This window comes from Rissa tridactyla, chromosome 3, assembly GCF_028500815.1.
Source record: "Rissa tridactyla isolate bRisTri1 chromosome 3, bRisTri1.patW.cur.20221130, whole genome shotgun sequence".
NCBI lineage: Eukaryota > Metazoa > Chordata > Aves > Charadriiformes > Laridae > Rissa > Rissa tridactyla.
This window is the reverse complement of record NC_071468.1, coordinates 95,084,989-95,102,944: the sequence shown is the minus strand read 5'-3', so window position 1 is coordinate 95,102,944 and position 17,956 is coordinate 95,084,989. Positions and strand designations below refer to the sequence as shown.

At 36.9% G+C, this 17,956-nt stretch overlaps 1 protein-coding gene across 7 annotated transcripts in view; it reads left to right on the top strand.

Annotated features, from left to right (window-relative positions):
• ADGRB3 (adhesion G protein-coupled receptor B3) overlaps nt 1-17,956 on the top strand; it is a 466,080-nt gene that overhangs the window by 433,208 nt on the left and 14,916 nt on the right. For 6 of the 7 annotated variants that reach the window (XM_054196749.1, XM_054196745.1, XM_054196746.1 and 3 more), the window contains 5 exons: nt 140-238; nt 575-746; nt 7,790-7,885; nt 9,268-9,307; nt 11,794-12,437. In XM_054196749.1, the coding sequence (XP_054052724.1) occupies nt 140-238; nt 575-746; nt 7,790-7,885; nt 9,268-9,307; nt 11,794-12,437 (1,051 nt within the window). The remainder of the gene's footprint in view (nt 1-139; nt 239-574; nt 747-7,789; nt 7,886-9,267; nt 9,308-11,793; nt 12,438-17,956) is intronic. The other variant, XM_054196748.1, reaches the window with a different exon arrangement.

Sequence of the window (17,956 nt, the reverse complement as noted above, 5' to 3'; positions counted from 1 at the left end):
AACATAGAGCATTCATCCTGAATAAGTCTACTTACTTTTTCTGCATGACGTCATATTTAAAAGCTAAATTTCAGTAGCAACGTTTTTTGGTGACAATTCAATATTTTGTTCTTTTTGTGGGTGTTCTGTTTGTTTGCAGTCAGATGAGTGAGCCTCATAGCGGTTTGACGCTCAAATGTGCCAAGTGTGGAGTAGTTTCAACAACAGCTTTGTCAGCCACCACCGCCAGTAATGCCATGTTAGTCCTGATCATTTACATCTTCTTGTTACAAATCTTATACAGTGCATGTGAGACAATAGTTTGATGATGACAACTGTGTTTGCTAACACTGTATAGAGTGCTGAGCACGTTTAAATACTTTTTAACAAAAAAAAAAATCGCAAATGAAATGTCTTTATTAACTGAATGCAGGATATTCTTTAGAACCTAAAATACCGACACTGTTACATTCTTGTCTGTGATTTTCAAGTTAGCTTGATAAATTGCCATCCTTAAATATGTTTTATTTTAATAGTGAGCTTTTAATAATTTTTTTACAATATTACAATGCTGCTTTTCTCTTTTTTTCAATAGGGCATCCCTTTGGAGTTCCTGTGTGGTGTTGCCGCTTCTGGCGCTGACTTGGATGTCTGCAGTTCTGGCCATGACAGACAAAAGATCAATATTATTTCAGATACTTTTTGCAGTATTTGATTCATTACAAGGCTTTGTTATTGTCATGGTCCATTGTATTCTCCGAAGGGAGGTGAGGAATGGCTTCCCAGTTTTCTAAAGGGTTGTGCTCCTGTTAATCTCTCAACTTGTCTTTGATGTTATATACAGCTTGCTCTGCGGAAGTCTATTTCATAGAAAGAGAAAGGTATTTAATGGCAAGATGTAGAGGAACAAGTGAAAGAGAGAGGGGGAAGATCAGTTGATTCCAGGTGCAGTATGTCGATGTCAGTATAAAACTGTCCCCACTTAATTAAAGGTGGCTTTTAATCATTCCCAAGTTTAGTTTATTTTTAAGTGTTAGGCTTTCGCAATGTTGTGAGTACGGGGAAATGCTAACACGAATGCCATTTTCCTGAAGACCAAAAAGCTATAAATTTTTAAAATCTCTAAAACTGATTCAAACAGAAAATAATTTCTGCTTGTACTGCCCCTGAAAGAGGACACAAGCAGATAAGGTCTTATGTTGGTGAACATCTACCCTTTCAGTTCTACAAACTCAGCTACATACTTAAGGTAATAAGTTATAGGGAAAGTGAGGATGAAGACAGATGAATGCTTTGAGAACAGCAAGGAAGAGCCAGTGCCCCAACCTGCCCTTCACTGCTCAGTGCTACCCACCACAGAATTCATCACCACTGAAATCTGATGTCAGATCTACCACACAGGTGCTCTTTAACCTGGCTCTGGTGATGGCTTCTCTAACCTATTTAACCTGCTAACTAATCCTACTATTGAGACGGGTTTGAAAGCAGTGACACAACAGCTTTGCTGGCACATCTGTGGTAGTGGGACCTTCTACCAAAAGTGAGCAGGCAGAGCCAGACTGGAGAGCAGTAACCTGCTCCACCAGCATACCTATGCGTTAGCCAGTTACCAACTTCAGGCTATTTACCACACCAATAAACCAAATTACCCTATCTAGCATGGTTCCTTGTGATTGGCAAGAGTTATTCAAAAGCACTTCAGGACCAAAAAACAGGAAGATGTTTCAAGAAAGGCTTATTGTCAATGCTGAGTGAGGAATCTTACACAGTGGTTTCCCTTTTCACCATTCACACCCTTTAAACATTGAAACTCACTATATCCATGAGAAATAATTATGAATGACAAAATTTATTTCAGTCTTTCAGTAGCGTACCACTTTGCATGAACTTTATATCGCTATCCTACACAGTACGCGTATGTGATTGTCTTATCAAATAATTAAGTTTTCGATTTTTGAGGCAAAACCTTATCAATATCTTGCTTAAATTTGCACATTCCATTGTTTTGACTCCATCCCACATTATTCAAGCTCTTAGAGGCTATGAACTTCTGGGTTTCTTAGTTTATCAGCATTCATAGTGGTAGGGGCTTACCTCCTTTAATACTTTTCTTTTTTTGTTGTTGTTTTTTTCTTTCTTTTTTTTTTCAGGTTAAAAATACATGCAAAATAAGAGATAATAGTCAAGACAAATCTATTTTATGTAGAATGGTCTTGCTGTCCCCTTATTTTCTACAGCATTTTCTTTCCACATATGATTTACTTCTGTGAAAGAGATATTCTCATCTGTAGAACTGAAAGCCATCATTTCACATATTCTTTTAGTAAAACAGTAAGACACTGCAACTATTTTCAGTAGAAAGAACAGCAGTTCCATATTGGTTTTCCTGTCTATGAAATTTGTATTTCCACTGGGATATAATAATTAGCCTGGAAAGGGCATACAACCTCCCACTTACTGTCCTGAGGAATAATTTTTATTTTAAAATATATATATTTTTAGCTCAAGGTTGCAGATGAAACCTTCAAAAACAAAGTGGTATAAACAACGTTATCTTTCATAGAATCATAGAACATGTCAAGTTGGAAGGGACCTATACGGATCATTGAGTCCAACTCCCTCCTCCTTGCAGGACTACCTATAACTAAACCGTATGACTAAGCATCGTCCAGATGCTCCTTGAACTCTGACAGCCTTTGTGCCATGACCACTTCCCTGGGGAGCCTGTTCCAGTGACTAATCACCTTCTCAGTGAGGAACCTTTTGCTAATGTCCAATCTGAACTTCCCCTGAAGCAGCTTCATTCCATTTCCTCATTCCCTAATTCCATTTCCTTGTGTCCTTTGTGAGGATGCAGAGAGGTTGCAACACATACCTGGTTATCAGTCATTGATTTCAGCAAAGAACAGGCCAAAATCCATGAGAAATTCTAAAAATAACATAGCATAGCACTGTATAAAATAAAAAAAAAAATAATTCAGACATTAAAACCTGCCTCAGTGCAGTGATGCAGGAGTTTATTTGGAAAAAAAAAATATTTTGACTGCTTAAGATGAAATTGGACAGGCATCTTCCTACAATGCCCCAAGCCTTGAATTCAAGACAGGTTCCCTACTCTAATGACAGCTATTTGCTGCAAATGCTTCATTCCCAGGGAACACTTTGATATTGCTGAACATCTCATGGAAACATTATTGTCTGACCCTACTCACAGGTAGGACTGTGGTGATAGAGGTGGAATTAGTCTTTTCTATAAGTAAAGTCAGTTTTCAAATTTGTAGGGTACCTTGACTTGAACCACTTTTAACTCACTGGTTCTAGTGCAAGCAATAAGCAAAAATATCTGCTTATAAAGATGTTTATACAGGAATTCAGAATCCTAATCGTTTGTGTGTAGCCAGTCAGCTAGTTAGGGTTTGTTTTATTCGCTGCTCTTTTAGCAAATCACATATATATATATATATATCTCATCTAACTGCAAAGAATCATTACTCCATTTAACTACCTAAAGGAGTTATTCCCGCAAGCCAGACTTGGCAGTTACACCTCCTGGTCCTAACACTGGCATTCTAGAAGAAAGGCATTTGATAAAACAGTTAATCAATCTATCTACATAGTATTTTAAAAATGACCTCATGAGAAAATTTCCCAATAAGGCCCATAAAGCACCTAGGTTTGATAAGGTTGTCCCGTCCTCTTCAGTCATGACAACTTAGGCAGAAGTAAAGGTACAGAAACAACATTCACTAATGAGTAGATTATCTCTAGTGAAGATGATGATAATGCTGGTGATGGAAGACTAAGAACTCTAGGCATATTGCTGTTTGAACTCTATTTGACAGAGTCAAATAGAGTCTTCTCTCTATTTGACAGAAGAGTCTAAATAGAGTCTATCTCTAAAGAAGACAGTCTTCTTTAGTCCTCCAGATATAAGTTGTAAACTGGGTAAAAATACTTGAGGAACTAATTAAGGTAATTATTTTATATATATATATATGGGAAAAGAAAATGAATAGGAAGTTCTTCAAGAACAGCAAAGAATTAAAAGTTCATGCACTTGAAACAATTTTTGTTTCAAAAATGTGCAAGGTCTGCACCTATATAGACCGATTTGCAGCAGCAGATGTAATTGTTTACTGGAACAAGTTCCTACACAGAAAGAGACATAACTCCAGTAAGTTATGGAGATATAGTTCTGGTAAGTTGTGTCGCAGCCTGGCTCTAGAAAGTCTAGCTTTCTAGCTCCAGAGACCCTTAGGTGAGTACAAGCCAAGACAGTGGCCATCATGCACCGTGTGCAGTGCAGTCTGTGCAGCGCACAGGGTTCTTCCCCAGCCGAAAGAACAGTCTGTCTTTCTGTTGTCTGCAAAAGCATTTTGCTCTGCCAGTGCCTGTCAGGGGAACCCTGCCAACATATTTGTCACTCTTGATGACAGCTACAAAGCTATCTCAGTTATACCCTATAGGATTGATCTAATATTTATAGCATGCCAGCACAGGCAAAACAATAATTCTGACTGTCAGGAAAAAAAATATGGGGTGGAATATATCACCATAAAATTCAAACGAAGAAGAGGACAGCCCTGCTTTACTATGTCTTTATTGTTGTTACAATACAAAAAGACACAGACTTTTACAGTTATATATATAAAACCCCTGGTTTTCCTCTTAGTTATATTGATATAAACATAAATGACGGAAACGTTTTTTACTTTCTCTAGTATGCTATATCGAAGATCTTGTGTGACAAGGGCTGCATTAGTAAGCCAGGGATGTTCACTGAGTAAGACATACAACTTGAACTAAAAGTGATGCGTTGTGTCTATTTCTGCCCTCCATCAATTCAGTGTCTTTTGGGAAGACATTAACTCTTTCTATAAATCCGCTTCCTAACTTCTAAGATAAATATAATACTTCTTAAGCATAAGACCTCTTATAAACCGTTTGGAAATTAGGCAAGAAAAACACAAAGTAGGAGTTAGATATCATTGCTTTATGTTGCCGCCTTAGCTCAGAAAGCCTAGTGGGTTTTTGTTTTTTTTTTTTTTACCTCTTCTTGCTGTTTAAATACCTAATTGGGCATTGGAAGATGGTGCAATATGTGTGACAGAACAGAGAGTGATAGGTGAGGTGAGTGCTGAAGCTTCTCCATCAGAGCAAAACTGTTTGCCTGACCTGCTTGAACACGAGACGCTCTAAAGCTAATTTGAATCCCACTGAGTAACTCCTGTTAACGCTGGTGATGGGAGGAACCCACGTGTGTTTTCTTCTTTTGCTGTGCTCTGCTGACTAGAGAGCATTTGGATTAAATGCATCGTTGGCGTCTGAAGCCCACATTTCTGTATTGCAGGAGAAAAATAAAGAGGGCATGAGTAGGGAGAGGGTAAGTTATAAAAGCTTGGAGTTGGTTACTGTTGCTAAGGAAACCACTTCCCTGGTATCCACACGTTCATCACATTTGTCTCCTGCTCTGCCTGGCTCTAAGAAAATCTTGTAACTTGATGTTAAAAGCCAGATTATGTTTCAAAGTAAAGACAGCACAGTCTTTATGTACTCAAACAACAAGTTTGAGCAAGCAGTTTAGAAAAATAAGCTGGTATTTAGAACGTTCAGCCTTTTTGTTTCTGACTTGTGTGAGGACACCTAGAAGTTACAACATATGTCAGTATGATGGATACGGCTACATTTGACATTCTGTTAACATGTTCAAATCATATGCTGCTTGCACTTCAGAAACATTGTAAGGAACATGCACATTTAAAAGGATCCCAACATCAAGATTCACCGCTTTCATATACAAGGTAGGGAAGGTAGGACATGAGATTCTTGAGATCTCTGGAGCTATCTGAACTGGGGAAGCTTCATGTACACAGAGTCCCAAAAATAAGGAGGGCCACTGCACGTAATGAGAGATCACAAAGTATGTTCTGAAGTAATAATGCTTTGGGGTCAAACATCATGAGGCTTGAGATGAGATTCAGCACAGCCAGGGATGCTTTGAAGGGAGGGATTTTTTTATTTTAATTTTTTTGTGAAATCGCTGTGCCAGTGCATATCCAAGAGCATAAAACCCTGAAGTGTGACCTGACTTCAGCACTGATAAAGTGAGAGAAGACTTGGATTAAATTTGCAACAACTGGGAGATGCCCAATTAAATTAATGTCAAATACATGGAAAACCACAGCAAGTGTAGTGCCTAAAATCAGATTCTGAGTCACAATACAGGTCAAGCACACTTTACATTACCCTACCACATGTGGGAAATCTTAGTGTTTTGAAATCTATCCAAACCTTCTCACCTCGCTTCATTCTTCTTTCTGCTCTATTTCAGTCTTCCTCCACCTGCAACAGTCACTTATCAAGACTGCAGATCACCCTTACTCATTTAGCGGTTAAGCATTTTAAAATAATACTTCTTAATTTCAAAAATAAATAATTTTTTTCTATTTCATTTTCCCTTTTGTGAAACCTCTTAAACAGCTTGCAGTAGAATGCAATGTATTGAAAGGGGATGGCTTTTCATCAGCAACAATTAATGAATTATCCTCTTCTGCTGTTCACAAAATGTCCATGAGTAGAATACGATTTTCTCCCTTTTAGTTATTCTGAATAAGACATCAAGTAATTTCTACATATAATAAATGCAATGTAGATTTTTGTAGGCATTTAATTGAGAGCATTTTCATATTCAAACGAGAAATGATACTCGTTTGTTTTGATTGGAGGTCATCCAACTAAGTTCCTGTTTTCCAAGTCACATCTTGCAATCAGGTTGCTAATATGGATACTTGCATTTCTGGAACCGAAATTCAGGTGTTAAAACTTTCCATTCCAAAAGTTGCCTTGCTGTCCTTGCTCTGATACGTGTGAGAAAGCAGTAAAATGTGTTTGCATTCTACCATCAGCAAACAGGAACTCTATTTTTCTTTTGAATGTGCCTCTGTGTTGAACCACATCTTTCTATCAAAAGTGTTGTATAATAATATTTCTTTAGACATATATTCTGCCCCAAATCAAAATAAAAATAGCCTTTCCTATGAAAAGATAATTCCTCAAATATACTTGTGCTTTAGGAAAAAGTCTCCAAATTTATCTTCAAATTTACTTTACGGATCATCTTAGTAAACAGTAATTTCTGAGAAACTCTGGGGTTTTTTTTTAGTTTCAAGAAACCAGACTCTGTGCAAGCAGTCCAATTTTCTTCTAGTTCTCCTCACACTGAAGATATTTACCTGGTCTGAAGAATTTTACTCCTAGAAGAGATGCATGAGATTCCCTATACATGGAGTTAGAGCTTATCATTGGAATCAGTAACACCTTTCCAACTGACTTATTCTTTAAAGTATAATTAGGAGAGCACTCTGTATCTGATTATAGTAACTGTTAAGAACTGTCAAGTATCTTACAATTATCATGCAGAAGATACATTTTATTTTGCAATAGTTAGTAGTATATATATTAACCCAGCTATCAGACCTGTACCAAATGGAACAAGAGCACAAAGCCAAATACTATCACCCAAGACAGATGTGGCTTGAGTACCAGATCATCACTGACTAGTAGTTAATTCTGTCCACAGGCAAATCTGATTCTGTGGTCTTGGTGTGACAGACTGACAGACTTTGCAGCAGCCACAAAATATAGCAAATGTATGAAATGGCAGAAATAAGCATTTATGTTTACTTCTTTTGACTTATGAAGTATGCTGAAGAAAAGTCATGCATTGTATTCCATACAGTTTATTTAATCTTCGATAGGAGTGGAATATATGATGGTGCACAGGAATCAGTGTAAGATATTTTTTTCACAGGTTCAAGATGCATTCCGATGCCGACTGAGAAATTGCCAGGATCCAATCAATGCAGATTCTTCAAGTTCTTTTCCTAATGGACATGCTCAAATCATGGTTAGCTTTTATTTTTTTTCTTTGACTCTCAATTTGGTGTTCCTATCCAAAAGAAAAAAACTTACAGTACTGTACGTGGCAAGTATGCACAGCTGAAATATAAACACCATTTTTAAGCGTAAGTTGGTTTAGATCGTTATCTGCTTGCCTAAATCTTGTAGCAAGTTTTAAATTATTGGTGTGATCATTTAGTGGAGCACAGTGAATTAGTACCTTCCACCAGTGTTCTTTATGACAAAAGGTTCTTACATAAGAAAACGAGAAAGTAATCTAATAATATATAATGAGTTTTCCTACTGTTGGTGTAAAGAGCACTGATACCTCTGAGAGTCTTCCCTTTATGACACCTTGAAAAACGTTCCTCTCAAAATAATTCAGACAAGGAGAAAGTGCTAGAGATTCTAGAGAGGGAATCTATGTAGTGGCTTGAATTAAGGAGACAGTGAATGGCTTAGAATGCCAGTTTGGATTTACTATACTGTTAGGTAGTATATGAACACAAAATATTGGTCCCTTCACTTTCAATGACAGTTTGTCATTGATTATAATGGGGACAGGATCAGGGCCTAAAAACCATGAAAGCCTCAGCAAGCAGATGTCCATCAAAAAATGATGACTCAAAAATAATGCAATGTTTGAACTTCACAAGCAAGAAGGAGGTCAGCTTTATTAAATGTTTTTCATGTAATAAACTTTCTGTGGAAATAAAAACTCAATTTAAAATTAATTGAATTCTATAACAGGATAAATAGTTTTGCTTAACTGGGCGAAGTGTGCTTGGATTTTCAACTGTTATTCTTAGCTCTTACAATTTGATGTTGCCCAATGAAATCAGTAGTAGTTGTTTTAAGGGACTACAAATTTTACATGATTACATTAGTAGCAAGGATGGACAGAATGTTATATAACGAATAACCACTTCATAACAAATTAATGATGTTTCAGACAGGGTGGAATAATTGGATTACACTTATTCACAGTAATTTGTATTGCAGACTTTTTTCCATATTTCTGTTTATGAAATTAAAATGAAAAGCTTCCTTAAAGATGATCCTTCCATACGATGTAGAAGTTACTCTTCCATATACATAAAAAAACTATACACTGTATCGTTTTATTAAAATTATATACTCTACTTCCACCTATTTTATTTTATTTTTTCTGGTCAGGCAGCATACTTTGAAAACCACCCAGTTATACTTTAGGAAACTTTGTAAAGCTCTGCTGTTGTAAAACAATACACTTCACCTTCTCAGCAACAAGAAACCACTTTTAAGAAACTCTGTAAGTAGGACATTTTGGAAGCGCTAGTTGGCAAAAAGGTATTGTGGTTAAGTTTTCAATTAATAATGTTTGTCCCGTTTCATTGTTTCTTGTTACAGACTGATTTCGAAAAGGACGTGGACATTGCTTGTCGGTCAGGTAAGAACACTGAGAGAGTATTTAGCCAACAAAAAGAAGTCTTATGCTAGTTCCTAGTGAAGTGAAAACCAGAAAAATCTCAGGGTTTAATTGTTCACAACACATATTTATAAATGTAAACAAAAATTGATGCCACTGTACAGGTACGTTTATTTCTTTTTCTTACGAAATCCTTTTGCTAGAATTCAGCAGGTGGGAAGCAACCAAAGGTATGATTGTCTATTAGAGGCAAATGGTTTTGGAAAGAACGTCAGTCTTGCACACAAAATTTTCATTGCCCTAGTAGACAAGCAAATGTGAAACAGTCATTTTGCTATAGAAAAGAAATAATTAATATAGTGTATTTAAAAGCTATGTATATGAAGGACGCATCAATTGGTTTACTTTTAAAGAGGATAAGTTTTTTAGGGTTCTAAGTGAAATCAACAGTAGCTTGAGCAACATGGTATCAGCAAAATGAAATTTGATTCCACTTTATTGGAACAAGTCGGGTTTTTTAAGACATTTCAGTAATGTGATCTTTAATAAGTCAGCTATGTCTGTTTCCACATATTAAAAATAACACATTTTAACCAATCTATTTGCAAACCTTGTTTAAATGAAGCACAGAATAAAATAAATGACCCTTTAAAACCTACAGAAATTTTTAAATCTAGGAGGACAATTTTACCTAGAGAAGCAGTCCTGCCTAGACACCCTTTGTTTCCAATGAAGTGAGAAAGAAAGAGAGAGAGGGTGTCGTCTGCACAGGGTGAGTCAGGACAGAAGCCTGACTTAGCTGTTGTGAGTCAGCCACCTGGAGGACACTGTCTCTCTTCACTCACTATATGGGGAGCCAAGACAGCAGATCTCATTAAGGTGAAGTTTGAGTTTCCAGTTCAGTTTCTTGCAATATAGTAATAGTTCTTCCATATAGTTTAGTTTTAATATGCACATGTATTTTAAAGGGAGCAGGATAGTAGGTTGTAACACAAATGCACGTTTGTCACCATCCAACGCAGATAAAAGTCCCGCATAGGTCCATGTAGCTCCTACTTCCTACCTTTGCCAACGTAGCTCTGCAGTACGGGAAGCCTTATCAGGGGCATCCTTAAGGAGATGGTCTTTGAGTACAGCTACGAATAGGCTTTACTAGATAAACATTTAAACTCAGTTTGTTTTAATGAAAGATTCAAGAATAGATCACTGGTTGAATCATCTTAACAAGTGTGGCTGGAAACAACGAAGCAGCCACACTGAAGTCAGGTATTTGTGCACTGTTGTTTAGAGGCAAATAGTACTGAAAAGTGCGAGATGGGAGAGTGGGATGCCTTATGAGCTGCTTGCTATGGAACATGGCAGGTACTGGGGGATCTGGGTCATCAGAGCCCTCAGGCTACCAAAAGGGATGTAAATGTAACACCTGAGATACTTCAAGTTGTCTGACTGTCTCAGCCCATGAGATGGATTTTATTGCACAAACTAGCACTGGTGTGAATTTAAATATTTTCAACTGGGACAATAAAATCCTTGCACCCAGCTGGAATAAGCCCAGTAATTGCTTTTAATTTTTTTTTTCTTACTAGCTATCCTTTCTCTTTCATTACTTCTGTTATTCTTTCATTGAGTTATAGACTTATATTTATTTTTTAAGATCAATAATTGTGATTGAATAGATGTTTTGCTTTTTGAATACATCCTCCTGAAGATTTTGTGTTCTATGACAGGATTAATAACTTTTACATGTGGAGCTTACCCCAACAAAAAAATGCTGTGTATTGATACAAGTTTGACCAGGAAGGCCTAGGCCTACACAAGACATGTTTATATTCTTTATAACCTTTTCAGATGCAGCAAAACACGCCTTTCTGATACCAATGGAATTTCTTCCCAATGTGGTTACTTTTTGGTCTAAAAATGACCAAAATTATTATTTAATTTAAATTAAATTAAAAAATAATTTAACACAGAAGTTTTAAGAAGTCAGTGAAAAGGAACATTTAGGTGCTCAGGAACACATGTTCATAGTTAGAATCTTATGGTAGGTCATTACAATGGATTGACAGAATGATTCTGCCTTACAATCTGTTTGACATTTTCCAGGAGTTTATGTGGAGTTAATAATGGCAGTACAGATGTCATAGTGTATTTTTTAGGAAAAACCTTAATCGAGTTCCACAAGGCAGGCTTTTGCTTAAGCTGTAGGTCACCTAAGATCTGTGTAAGGCAGTAGGAATAAATGAAGGAATGGGTTTTTATTTATATAAATGACTGAAGCTTAGTCTGAGATCTGCGTCAGTAATACACAGTAGATTAAGAGATGCTGATTTTTTATTAAAAAAAAAAATCACAAAACAATATTTATAGAATAAAAGTTATTAAATGGATAGAAAAAGAGTTAAGAAGAGGTACTGGTAAAGGGAGTGCTGCTAAATAAAGCCACTAGAAAAAGCAGCATTAGGCAGACATGGCTTTGTGTTGTAAGAATTCTGTTCTCTGACCCACAGTTCTGCATAAAGACATTGGACCTTGCAGAGCAGCTACTATAACAGGAACACTTTCTAGAATTTCACTAAATGATGAAGAGGAGGAGAAGGGTCCAAACCCTGAAGGAATGAGCTATTCTACCTTACCTGGAAACATCATCTCCAAAGTCATCATCCAACAACCAACAGGTCTCCACATGCCCATGAGTATGAGTGAACTGGCCAATCAGTGCTTGAAAAAAGACAACAGTGAGTTGCGGAGGACTGTGTATTTATGCACTGATGATAATTTGAGAGGTGCAGATATGGACATAGTCCATCCTCAAGAACGGATGATAGAAAGCGACTACATAGTCATGCCCCGGGGCTCAGTAAATACCCAGCCATCACTGAAAGATGAGAGCAAAATGAATATAGGCATGGATACGTTGCCTCATGAAAGGCTGTTGCACTACAAAGTTAATCCAGAGTTCAATATGAATCCTTCTGTAATGGACCAATTTAATATCAATTTAGACCAGCATCTTCCCACCCAAGAACATATGCAGAATTTACCATTTGAGCCCCGCACAGCAGTGAAGAATTTCATTGCCTCGGAGCTGGATGACAATGCGGGATTATCAAGAAGTGAAACTGGATCCACAATATCAATGAGCTCTTTAGAGGTCAGTGGTGCATAAACAAATTGCATGCTCTGTTGTTCTAATTATGTGATAAGACAATAAATTGTGTCTTGTGTCTAAGGGGTGAAACTGATGTTTTAATTCAGTATAAATTATTGTTCGGGATCATACACTGCTGTTCATATTTCTCTTATTATCAGAAGTGTTTATACCTAGAAAACAAGATTAAAGTTTCAGAGCCAGTCTGTATGAAACTGTATAGTTCTGGAGATTTAACATTCCACACGACTGCAAAGGATTTCGTGACCTACCAGGTAAAGTCCACTGGAAAATACTGTTTTGCTATGAGAAGAAAAATTATTACTGCAAGTGATAATCATTGACACTGCCTGCAAGCACATGCAGTTAAAAATCTTTGCCATTTTATTGCTGACAATCATATCTGGCTCTGATATGATAGGTCTGATTCTGCTCTCACTAGTGTAAATCTTGGATTCTTCTGTCCAGTAGTTCATCACTTACTGATTTAGTTTTGTTTGCATGTGTGTGTGGGCATTGGTACAACTGATGTGTGCGATAGGTACAGGCGGACTTCATGTGGATAATCCTAGGTACTAGTCAGATTGCAAAAATGAACTGAAAAGCCTTCAAAAGGGATTCAGTTCATTACTACAATCTGCCCGTGGGATTTAAACATTATAAAAGTGAAAACTATTTACATTGTTTCTTAAGACCTCAGTGTCAGGTACTGCCATTCCTATTAAGCTTTTATTTATGCAAAACCACCAGTGAGGTGGAGTTAATTTCATACTTGGGCCTCCTTAAGAACTGGAAATACATTTCACCAGCATTTCAAATGTTATGAACTGTAGCATTTGGTGGGAAAGAAAAAGACAAATGAGAAAAATATTGTACCTACTCATTCTCAGAAGGAAGTTACAGATGGGAAAAGGACCACCCATATCAAAAGGTCCCAAAAAGTAGTATTCTACTGTAAACTTGAAGCCATTAGCTATTACTCTACAATGTTTGGACCCGTCTGTGTAGGGAAGCAGTAACTTTACCTGATTCTTCAACTGTTAGACAGAGAACTGTAGCCCATACTTCCTAGAATGGGGGGTACTTTGGGATATTTCTTCTAAAATGGAGTTGAAGTTTCATGTGTGTATCAACTGGAGACTTTGGGCAGAAGAACAGAACTTAGTTCCTTTTCAAGCTTTGAAAGTGAAATATTTCTCTTGCTGTTGTTTATATTGTGTGTGTTCTATTGTAAGTTTTCACAAGGCATAATTTAACTGAAAGAAGTAATTGAAAAATTAATTGGGGGGGCTTTGCGAGTAATCAAACGATGTCCACTTCTTGTTTGTTGTTAAAGTGAATATGTATAATCTTGGGACAAATTTTCAGAATTATTTTTAAAAGATAGTGTTGGTGCTTGCCCACTAAATTCTCAGACAGACAGGCTCTTTCAAAGCAAGTTTGCATCATTAAAGAAGTTACTGCCCTCGGCTAAGGTATGTTAGTTGATAGATCCGACGTGGTGCACAGTTCTTCTCCAATTTAATGCAACTCCAGATGCAGGATAGGTAAAGTCATTTTCCAGTAGTATCCTCTCCTACCTGCCTACAATACTGTCTTTCAGATACTTTTTGCCAGATACAGAGACTCAAATCCAGCCTGGTTAAGATTAGGCACATGGCCGAGATATCAAGGGAAGGTTTACGATTTCTTGAGAAAGTAGACATACCTGCCACCATATCATCCACTCCACCTGAGGTCTAAATTGCCCTCTGGATATGCTTCTTTCTTTCCATTGGTGATAAAGGCCATCTAGAAGACCTAAAAAAAAGGAGACCTTAGTTAAGTTGTAAAAATTGGGACAATAATTACTCCATCTTACCAGAGTTCCAGTTCCTGCGGCCACTTTGGAAAATGTGCCTGAAAATCTGTAAGCATATTGCACTGCTCCTTTAGAGTCAATTTTTTTTTAACTTTATTTGTATCATATTTTAAGCTTACCACTAAGATGGGATATAGACACTGAATCTGTACCACTGTTCTCTATATCATTTTTATGCTCAGAAGACACTACTAAGTATGTAGCAGAAAATGTAGTAAAATATAATAAAATATGATAGAAAATATTTAGTCACTTCTAACTTGGTAAACATATTAGGTTTAGGAAGCTGTATTTTGGTCCAGAAAGCCGTAAAGAGTTACATTATTAAGCCAAACCGAACCCAGCATAATTCCATGTATTAGGAAAAAAACAGATATTAGGGCAGATCAGAAATGAAAGGAACTGTTTTGGCTTTTGTGTCTGCCTTTGTGGTTCTCAGCACTACTTGATTATATAGCATTGCTTCATCTTTTCATAAGGATGCGCTGCAATGAATTGAAGATAGGAACATGAAAAAAATTGTACACAGACGAAAATCAGAGTCTCAAGCAGATCCAGATAAGCAGATACAGCTGGATAAAGAATATGATTCTGGTCTTGTGTATGCAATGTGTAAGAAGCAAGGGTTGAGGTCAAGTCCCAAAATGCTATTGGCTAGAATTGAGCAGCTGGATTCACTTTTACTGCTGCCATAAACAAAATAAAGAAAGGAGGGCAGGGGATTTTTTTCAAAATAATTTTGATCTCCAGCACAATACAATTTTAGAAGATTTCAAGACCTTTCAAAAGACAAGGCTTTGTCAGACATTGTGGAGCAGCAAAACCTGCAGCAGGATCATTTTGTCCACATTTTTCCAGACAGAGCATGACTAGACCATCCTTAAAGCAGAAAATCCTGAGCAGTAGGAAGCCTCCTTCTCCCATCAGCTCATACTGCTCTCCCACCCGAAGTCCAACATAAAAGCACAGGGATTTCTGCTCTATATGGGCAGTTCACCTTTCACTTTTCTGAAGAAACAGTCAAGATCCAACCCAGCTTCTGATTTCAGAAGTGTAATTATGAACCCACAAACACCTCTAGACACAAAAATACTGCGGACATAACTTGCGCAACTGGACACCCAGTAAAATACAATATACGTACATAGAGTAGTTGTTATTTGTCCACTCATTTTATGGTAGATGCTAGTCTTTGTGGCCATAAAACTGAACCAGCAGGATTAGAGGACACTTTGGAAAATATAAACCCTAAGTTTTCTCACAGCATAAAATAAAATTATTTCTTTTAAATTTCATTTCCACCTTACTAGTGAAACACCAGAGTATTGTGTTGCAAGGAGGCAGTTTGCAGAAATATGTGCATTATCATTCTAAGAATTCAATACGTTTGGAAAATTTAGCTTTTGCGTAACATCTTTACCTTCCTAAATTCATAAAATCAATTATTTTTTGTATTTTGCACATTCCAAGAGATGATCAGCACTTAGAACAATATGTGCCTGTTCAAATAATTAAAAGGTGTATATAGAGATAAACAGCAAAAAACCCCAAAGCTATTAAAAACGAGGGGTGAAATATCAGGTCTTTTTCATGTTCTCTTTCATTTAGACTTCGTATTCATTATGATCACCGGAGATGGATGTTTTGGAGCACAAGTACATATGTCCTGACTTTTAACTCTGCAGGGAGGATCCATCACCCCTACTATTAGATATCCAAATGTAGGCATTCCCCTTCTGATATTTGCCCCCCCTTTAGAGTCAATGAGAAGAAATAGGCACTTTTAGGCCACTTCTAGACATCTGCTCCAAGATGAAGTAAACCACATGCCCTCAGTGCAAGGGTCTCTCTTCAGGTGCCAGAGAGGAAGCTAGAATTAGTAATTCACACAACATCAACAATGTCAATGTCCTAAATTTAGTCAGATGAATCCTACAGTGTGTCACAAACTTTATTCTAATTTTTATATTTTTTTTCTCAAGAAAATGCATAGTTGTGAACAATCAAATGCTTTCTTATATATGGAAGAATTTCAGCTTTCAAAAGTCTGTGAATGCCATAATATTTATATACAAGTATTGCCCAAATAAATATAAATTTAAGGGTCTGCAGATTCCCAATGTGCAAATCAGTGCTTTTTTATTTTATTTCGTATGTACCCAACAGTACTCATATGATCATAGGCACAAGCAGGCATATTAGTACATCACAGAGTTTCTTAGGAGGAGTAATTGAACATCTGGCTAATCTCCTGCACATCCTTTATATGCATGGATTAAAACTGGATTTGCTACCTTGGCATCAAAGTGGCTTGGAGTGTGCTCCTTCAGTTCACAATGTTTTGATTTTAATGAAGACAGCACTCTTGATACACTCTTTTGGAATGTTTTTTTGTTTTGAAAATGTACACTCAAAGTGGTGCGCTCATTAAAATTAAATTACTTTGAAGTGAAGTAGTGCATTCCCAGCCACTTAGATGCAAGGAAAGGTTAGGAGGTTTAAATGCAGAGGAAGAAGCTGATCTCTGCAACATATCTCCAGGATAAGTAATTCTTTTATTTTTATTTTTATTGTGCAAAATAAATGCAAGAGGGAGTAGATACCAGCTGCCTGACTATGCGAGGAGACTTGCATCGTTGCCTTTGTAGAAGAAGAATGACAGGTTCTTTCAAGGGAACTATGGTTAGTGTAGTGTGAGCAGAAGTGGAACAGAGCTGAAAGAGACAAAGACTTTTAACTATTATAAGAGGAAGGGCATGCAAAGACAGACGCTAGAAACATTTATTAAAGGGAAAAAAGATCATCTGCTTTAGAAGAGCAGGAAGAAAAGGACTTCCCAAACTGTTTGTCACGTAAAGGACTGTAATTCTCTTTCCAGTCTCTTATCTTCCTTATTTATTTTTCTGTCTCAGTTTCTGCTGTGAGATCTTTATGTGGAGAAAGACATAAAGCTCTTAGCTGGGAAGTTGATTGTGTGACCGAAATAACTCTTCTTTACTAATTCATGAGAGCTCTTAATACATTCAAAGAAAGTCAGCTCCGGAGATCCTTGGCCAAATCACCAATGTGGGACTATAGGAATAAAAACCTGTTACAGCTGAGAAAATAAAGGGATCCATTAACGATAGTGAGATGCAAACTAAAAGTAAGGGTCTAGATAAAGAGAAGAGAGAAAAGAAAGACAGACAAGCGGGGGGGAAAAAGAAAGAAAGATGGCAGAAATGGAGAAGAATCTCAAAATGAAGGTGTTAAGGAAGAATGAAATAAACGCATCAGGAGAGGAACAAGAACAGGAAAGGAGAGAAGAAATATGCAGTTAAAACAATCAATCTTGTCAATAACGTAACAGAGCATCAGGCAGAACAAAAGCAAAATAGTGTGACATCATTTTGACTTACGCTATGAGAAGTAAAAAAGAGAGAGAGAGAACTAAAATAGAGAGATGAGCAACACAGGAACTTCCTCTTTATCATGTTTCCACATTGCATTTATTTTGTTTTATTCTCCCCAGCCTAGGATCTTGTATGTCAAATCTCATCTCAGAGTGAATTATAAACTGCTGATAATAAGGCTTTATATTAATGGAAGTATGGTTATAGCCCTCACTATAATATGGTATCTCTGGTTTCAATTATACTTTGCACGATGCAATATATCTTCA